Here is a 7,969-nt window from a genome sequence, read left to right on the forward strand (position 1 = left end):
TGCAGACTTGTGTGGACTACACCAATGATGTCTCTCGACCCTTTAATATAATTTATTCGCACATATCATGCGTTCAGCTCAATCGGTTTAACACTACATTATATGTTGTCATAAAGCGTGCTGTAAAGTTAGCGGCTCCTACGTCAGCTTGGGTGCAGTCTATACATGGGAATGATGGTTGTGAGGAATTAAGGTGTTTTTCTACTTCTACTACCTCAGTATAGTGGTGCAGGCGCTTACAGTGTCGACAGGCTCTCATTACTCATGCCAACGCTGTCACGTCACCCCAATTAACCTGTTCAAGCCCATGATGCACTTTTGACAGATCCCACACATGCATTCCCTCCTCTTCTTCCTTCCTTCCCTCCCACTGCCATGAGATGATGGCTCATTTAAACACATGAATGTCATCTCTATAACCTTTGCCATTCAGCTATTCTCATAATCCATGTTCACAAGCACCCCCATTTAGCCACAGCCATATGAATAGTAGGCTTTGACTGATATACTTCTTTCACGCTTAAATATCTCAATTTGAAGCTATTTAATTGTATTATTTAACATGGGAACATTTTCAAGGTTCCATATTCTATTATTTCTCAGAGATCCCTCAATAGTGTGTTGGAAGTGTGCTGTATAAAATCTCGCCTTGATGCTGTGAACACGCCATTTTGTGTCTGTCACCGTTTGTCCACACAATGTGTGCCTCCAAGAAGCGCTATTTACATATACACAGAAAAACAAAATAATCAAACTTACAGTTCCCACGTCTGTAGGTCGACATTTTCTTCTCATGTTTGATGCTCACAATCTATAAGGATGCATATTACTGTTAGAACATCATTAAAAAGTCAGTTTTGCATAACAAACTGAAACAAATGAATAGGACATCATATCCAAAGGCATAACTTAACATAACAGCCCAATAATAACAACGTAAAAGCAATATATCAGTCTCACCCTGCAGGCTTCATTTCTTCGACAGGCCATCACATCATCCACTACCGGCCATACACACTTGATAATAACACTATTATCCTATGTCTTCCCCTCCCCCTTTTTTCTATTTCTCCACATTCCCTGAACTCCTCTGATTTATTATCCACCTCCTTCAATTCCTACACTTCCCTCATTTCCTCCCAAATTCAACCCCATCCGCCCTTCAGGTGTGACCCGCTCCATGAAGGAAAGAGTGACCAAGCCCACGGCCATGGCTCAGGGTCGCGTCGCTCACATGATTGAGTGGCAGAACTGGGGCATGCAGACAGTAGGCTCGGGGGGCCTCCCCCAGTCCCGCATCAGCACCCAGGAGCGGGAAAAGGAGCGGCGGCTAGAGAACGACGCCTACAGTGACCTGAGCGACGGCGAGAAGGAAGCTCGATTCGCCGCAGGTTGGGAAACACAGCCACTGACAAGGGCAAGGTCCTTCACAGTGCCTGTCAAGTGCTCTTCTCCTGTCGTCTTAAACAGCCAATTAAGGCATCATTCATGACCCTTACTATCATCTTTAACCTCAGGTATCCTGCAGCAGTTTGCCATTTCGGAGGCTACCCTCCTGGCCTGGTCATCCATGGATGGCGAGAGCCCTCGGTCAGGTTCAAACCAGGGCAGCGTGGCCCATCTGAGCGAGGTCAACCAGGAGAGCATCACCAGTCGAGGTAACGTTTGCAAAGTTGATGTAGTCTGCATAAACAGCACATTTTGATAGAAAAGCAATTCTCAGGTACGCCTTAATGAGCTTCACATTACTTTGTTGTTGTCCTTTACAATTTAAAGGATGTGATGCTTCGTTAGCACATTTGCATGAAGCCATCCCATGATTCTTAAATCAAATACACAAAAAATAATAACCTCAGAGTAGAAAAAAAAATCGCTGTGTGTTTACTCTTGGGTCTAATTTAGATCCGCCTCTTGAGAGATGGAATATTGCACAAAGTGTTCTTGTGTGTCAGCATCATAAGATGTGACAAAAGTAATGAATCTACATTATAGGGCAGGCCACTTGACTATTATTTAAGAGATTTGTATGCCAGGTTTTTGGATCTAGGCCTCGGAATCAATTCCAGGATGCTGTCCAATCTCCAGTTGGTCAGCATTTTTCTGTTCTAGAGTCAAAGTCCGTATTAAAGGTGATACCTGCCTTGGTTAAAAACCAAAACCTCTTTCCTCGGGGCATTAATACTAACAAACATAACATGACATGTTTCATATAAGGATTGTGAATGATAGGCAAAATGAAAAAAATGCAATAAATTATAAAAAAAAAACAGGTGCAGAAAAATGTTAGGTCCTTAGTTGTATCAAGCAAGATTGGAATATCAAGGTTCTCTTCACAGCCATGGGCAAAAAGCTACAGTATGCTTCAGTCTAGTGCTACAAGCTCTCATGACTGAGTCTGCCACAGGGAAGATAGTCAAATAGCGAGTGCCCATGGTGGGCGGGGTCATCCAGTATCTTTCTGGCCCGTCGGAGGAGGCGACTGAAATAGATCTCACTAGACGTAGGGAAGTGGGGAGCCGATGATTCGTTGAGATGTCTTGATGACCTGCTGCAGTTGTTCCTTTTCCATACCACACAGTGCATCCATAGGTGAGGGACACTCTCTATCGAACAGTGGTAGAAATAGTTCCAGCAGTGGTGGAGGTGGAGTTTGTTCCTTCTCAACATTCTCAGGAAGAAGAGACGCTGCTGGGATTTTTTTGACGGTATGAGTAGGGTTCACAGTGTAGCCCAGGTCCTCTGAGATGTGCAACTGTTAGTATGCAAATGACCCAACATGCAGTGCAGACGCTCCCTGTATGCACACTATGTAATGCTACACAGACAACCACTGATAAATTATTACTTACAGTTTATACTTCTGACTCTTCAACATAACCAAGTAACGTTGGAACGGCATCAGGCTTCAGCAACAGCTTGGTGGATAATCCAGCTTTTTGCCCATAATTGATGATTTTGTGGGTGTTTTCCAACAAAATTAGGTTTTGATGTAATATGTTCAGTTGTCTATTCATTTGTAATTCTTTTTGCATCATTTTCTGCGTGTGCAACTATAATTAATGTCTATAAAATGTGTTTTGCATTAACATTTATTGATGTTTGAAACACATTAACTGGATTTTACATAACTTCTATGTGAAAATTTGTTTTGGTTAGAGTCCGTTTTGGTTTGAGCCTGAACGTTAACCAAGGCATCGCTGTAATACATTAATGTTAACTTAACTATTGGGTCAGGCCCTGTGTATCTTTCTTGTAACACTGCTTGTTGAGGCTGGTACTTTTGGAAAGTGTTGTAAAAAATCTAAACAAAAAAATAATAATAAGCAAAGTTAATCCTTTCATGCTCACTAAAGTGAATCTTGCACAATTCAGTTTGATCTCTGAAGTTTTGTGCAACTTTTGTGGTGAAATTCGATCTGATTAAAAATTTCACTGTATTGATTCAGTCACCACCGTATCAAATAATCATGGTTCTCGTACCGCTTTCCCGCTATCATTCCTTACTTCCTCCAGACCAGATCTTGCACCACTCCTCAGCGGAGGTGTGGCCCCACACCTACGTCTCCCAGGGACACTACTGCCTCTCATCCTCGGATGCCTGGGATCCCATCAACAACGACCCGTCGGGTGTGGCGTCTCCTCCCGCCGGCTCCTACCTCGTGGGGACTGAGGGCTACGACGGGCAGGCAGCCGCTCACTTCCTGTCGCAGCAGCAGCAACAGCAGCAGCAGCAGCAGTTCAGCCTGCAGCAGCAGAGCCAGCTGCAGCAGCTGCAGCAGATCCAACAGATGCAGCACTACCAGCAGCAGCAGCTCCTGCAATATCAGCAGCAACAGGTGAGCACCATGAGGGATCAGTGAAATGTACAATTGCATTGTAGATTATATCTACATCTACACTGACACACTTTAAAACGCTATTTTTGTTGTGTTTGTAACATTGCTACTAAATGGGGTGTGCAACTAATAAACGACAACGACAATAATAATAAACGACAACGACAATAATAAACATATTGTCAAATTAATACATTTATGTCTTAGCTACCAAACAGACCCATTTTACCGGCGAAGTTACATGATATAGATGAGATAATTACAAAATTATCATGCAGCAAATCATTATACAAAGAGGCGATATTTGTATTATACATGACGACACAATTGACACGGGTTGAACCAAAGCACAAGCAGGGGCAATTGCTAAGCTAACTTTCAAGCGTTAGCTTATAGCGATTCGCTAGCATGTATATACTCACAACAACACGGATACAAATGTATTTATAATATTCATAACTATACAAAACTTTATAATTAATAGCTACCCCACCTGGAATCCAGGGAGAAATCAATGACTTCGTCGTTTATTGCAACTAGCAAAACACCACGACTACGGACGGAGCCAAAAGGAAGCAATCGATCGATGATTAACTGATCAAGACTTACTAGTTGATCACAGTTCATGCTACAGAATAAAACATAACCACCTAACCTATATTATTTTTAATGATCTGCACTTTTACCGTATGAAAAAAAAAACGTTTACATTTATGCATTTTTTTTAATGCACTAACCTACAAATTCACACCTATGGTCAATTTAGAGTCTCCAATTAATTTGACATTCATGTTTTTTGGGATGTGGGAACATTGTGGTTCTATTGTAGCCACATTTTGGTGTTTACATTTCGCTGAATTATGTCTGCAAACACAAAACAGGCTTTGTGTATGCTTTACCAACTGTACTTGCCTATGTGCGGAGTTTAAAAAAACAGTTGGAACACCTGTGATTTGATCCATGGATCAAAACAGATCCCACTGATTCCAGTCTCCTCATCATCAATTTTTTTTTTTCCCCAGCTGCACAGCGCCAACCACTCCTTGCAAGCGACCCCCAACAGCACCATTCACAGCCTGGTCCACCAAGTGCACCCGCCCCTTGTTGACCTGTGGAACACGGGACAGATGGAGGCCTATCAGGTGGAGGCTGGAGGCTACATGGGCGTGGCGGCCGTGGTGGAACCCAGCCTCTGTGTTCCTGGCGGAGAGGAGCTGGTGGGGAACGAACACTCACCACTGTTGGAGCAGCAGGAAGAAGAAGAGGACATTAAGGTGAAATGTTGACTAGATCCATACAGTTTTTAGCATACTTTAACCAGTTACATGAGTGATAGCAAAGAAGAAAAGTGTGATAACAACCATAGAGCCAGAAATGCAACTTATAGAAACGCAGGAAAGGATCTGGCTGCTTAGAGTAACACAATTATAACATTAAATATCAATTACATACAAGCAAAAAGCACAGGTTGTGTCCTTATGCTGCCAGCTGATACAACACTTCCGTCCGTCACTTCCTGTAGGACACCATTAGGGGACAGCATCACTCTGCAAACACATTCATTCATTCATTCATTTTCTACCGCTTTTCCTCACAAGGGTCGCGGGGGGTGCTGGAGCCTATCCCAGCTGTCTTCGGAAGAGAGGCAGGGTACACCCTGGACTGGTTGCCAGCAAATCACAGGGCAACATATAGACAAACAACCATTCACACTCACATTCATACCTATGGACAATTTGGAGTCGCCAATTAACCTAGCATGTTTTTTGGAATGTGGGAGGAAACCGAAGTACCCGGAGAAAACCCACTAAAATTCCACACAGAGATGGCTGAAGGTGGAATTGAACGCGGGACTCTTTGCTGTGAGGCCTGTGTGCTAACCCCTCATCCACCGTGCAGCCCAATGTATAAATTCATTCATTCATTAATTTTCTACCGCTTTTTCCTCATGAGGGTCGCAGGGGTGCTGGAGCCTATCCTAGCTCTCTTTGGACAAAAGGCAGGGTACACACTGGACTGGTCGCCAGCCAATCACAGGGCACATATAGACAAACAACCATTCACACTCACATTCATACCTATGGACAATTTGGAGTCGCCTATTAACCTAGCATGTTTTTTGGAATGTGGGAGGAAACTGGAGTACCCGTAGAAAACCCGAGGGGAACATGCAAACTCCACACAGAGATGGCCGAGGGTGGAATTGAACCCTGTTCTCTTAGCTGTGAGGTCTGCATGCTAACCACTCGACCGCCGTGTAGCCTCTGTAAACTGTATCTATTCCCGCTCTGTCAGGCGTATATAAAGATGAGTAGTTTTATTACAAAGTGGTGAACGCCTCTTTAAACTCTTTTTAATCGCAGAAGCACCGGGTCAACGGGGTCAAAAAACACTCTCCTGATAGCAACATCTACCTCTGTATGTACTGTAAAGTGTTGGACGTGCTACTCAGCTATTCGTGTTATACTTGCATACCTAGCAACATGTACACATTTTTTGCCATTTTTTGCATCTCAAGAGTTCATTCAGTCGCATTTTCCAGCAGGAAGATGCTTTGACAAAAAGTAATGTTGTGTAACTGTGGGGATCTGCTGTCTATATAATATAGCATATTTCTAACTAGATAAATTGATATATGTCTGTGTTTGCCTCAGGATGGCGAGGTGACACTGTGTATGGAGCCCGAGTCGGCCATGTTGACTCCGCCCACGCAGCCGGGAGACGCCTCCGGCGCAAGTAGTCCGGGGCAACCGCTGCCAGAGCCGATGGTGGAGCAGAAGGCCTCCGACGCCGCGACCACGTCCGGCAGCCTCGCTCACACGCTACAGGAGGAGGAAGAAGAAGAAGAGGAGGGCAAGCAGCAGCAGCAGCAGCAAGAAGGGCCGACTGCTTCCATGGCAACCAACTGACTTCCTGGCTGTGTTGAAGTGACTCCTTGATACAAAAACTGACCGGCGAAGTCAGACACATAGTAATACAATATCTATCTATTATTCTGTTGCTTTTCAGGTATCAAAAACAAACAAAAAAATAACTTTTTTTTTGCAAAATGGAATGAAAGCGGACGTGATGGAAGACCTGATGCAACAAACTTTGTAAGCCTTACATCCCAAAGGTACATATAGAGGATGGAGGTGGAGGAGGCGGAGCCACACAGACATTACCACCAGGGACCAGGAAGTAGGAAGGGGGTGGATACATGCATGCTTTTTTTCTGATGAAGTGACCCCATCATCCTATAATGAAAAATTTAACATAATACTAAAACAATATAATAGGAATAATTTTATAATAAAGCGGAAAAGGGAGCAACATAAAAATACATGTTTAAGTGTATGATAAGATATTAACGAGAGAGAGGGGGGGGGCTGTTTACAACATATTAGAACATTGTGCGACCCCCTTCATACATACATACAACCCCCCCCCCTCCAAAAAGCAGCAGTTTTTAAAGCCCTCCAATGATGAATTCTTCCATGACTGCACACACACTAACACTGCACAGATAAGGATTGTACTGTAAAGATAAGTGTGCTTCCTACTCTGTCTCTCTGTATGCATGTTCCTATGGAGTACCTGTACTATACAGCACTGTATAGACTTTGCACTGAAACCATAGCGTGGGGAGGATGGGATTTACTGTGGGCTCGGAGCAGCGGAGGAAGAAAAAATAAAAGAACTCTTTTTTTTTTTTTTTTTTGCACTGATGCAATCCAACCGATCAGAGGTTGCCTTTTGGACGGTTGATGTTCGCCGAGGCCCACTCTTGAAAGCTTTTAACACCACACAAACACACACACACACACATAACCAAAACACAACCACTTGACAACAACAACAACAACAACAACAACATCGACCCTCAGTCATGAATAATGTTTGATGACGATGATATCGAACACCGTTTGAATGTACGGGAACACTTTCAGTGGGAATTTGGGTGTTGAAATGTGGATTCATTGTTGGCTCATCTGCACCACCACACCACCCACACCACCACTACTACTACTACTACTATTATTACATAACTCCACAAGGTTTTGGACAGTTACGGCACCATCATGGATTTTAAAGAAAACAATATGTGATTCAAGGGTACATTTTCAACTTAATTTATGGGGTTTCACAAGTAT

General features: G+C 43.4%; 1 protein-coding gene across 4 annotated transcripts in view; it reads left to right on the forward strand.

Annotated features, from left to right (window-relative positions):
• Positions 1-7,969, forward strand: part of fam131bb (family with sequence similarity 131 member Bb) — a 33,008-nt gene extending 25,039 nt beyond the window's left edge. For all 4 annotated transcript variants that reach the window (XM_078790847.1, XM_078790849.1, XM_078790848.1 and 1 more), the window contains 5 exons: positions 1,167-1,391; positions 1,518-1,658; positions 3,514-3,836; positions 4,859-5,110; positions 6,491-7,969. In XM_078790847.1, the coding sequence (XP_078646973.1) occupies positions 1,167-1,391; positions 1,518-1,658; positions 3,514-3,836; positions 4,859-5,110; positions 6,491-6,745 (1,196 nt within the window). In that variant the 3' untranslated portion in view covers positions 6,746-7,969. The remainder of the gene's footprint in view (positions 1-1,166; positions 1,392-1,517; positions 1,659-3,513; positions 3,837-4,858; positions 5,111-6,490) is intronic.

This window comes from Doryrhamphus excisus, linkage group LG5, assembly GCF_037039965.1.
Source record: "Doryrhamphus excisus strain RoL-2023G ecotype Guam linkage group LG5, RoL_Dexc_Guam_v1.1, whole genome shotgun sequence".
NCBI lineage: Eukaryota > Metazoa > Chordata > Actinopteri > Syngnathiformes > Syngnathidae > Doryrhamphus > Doryrhamphus excisus.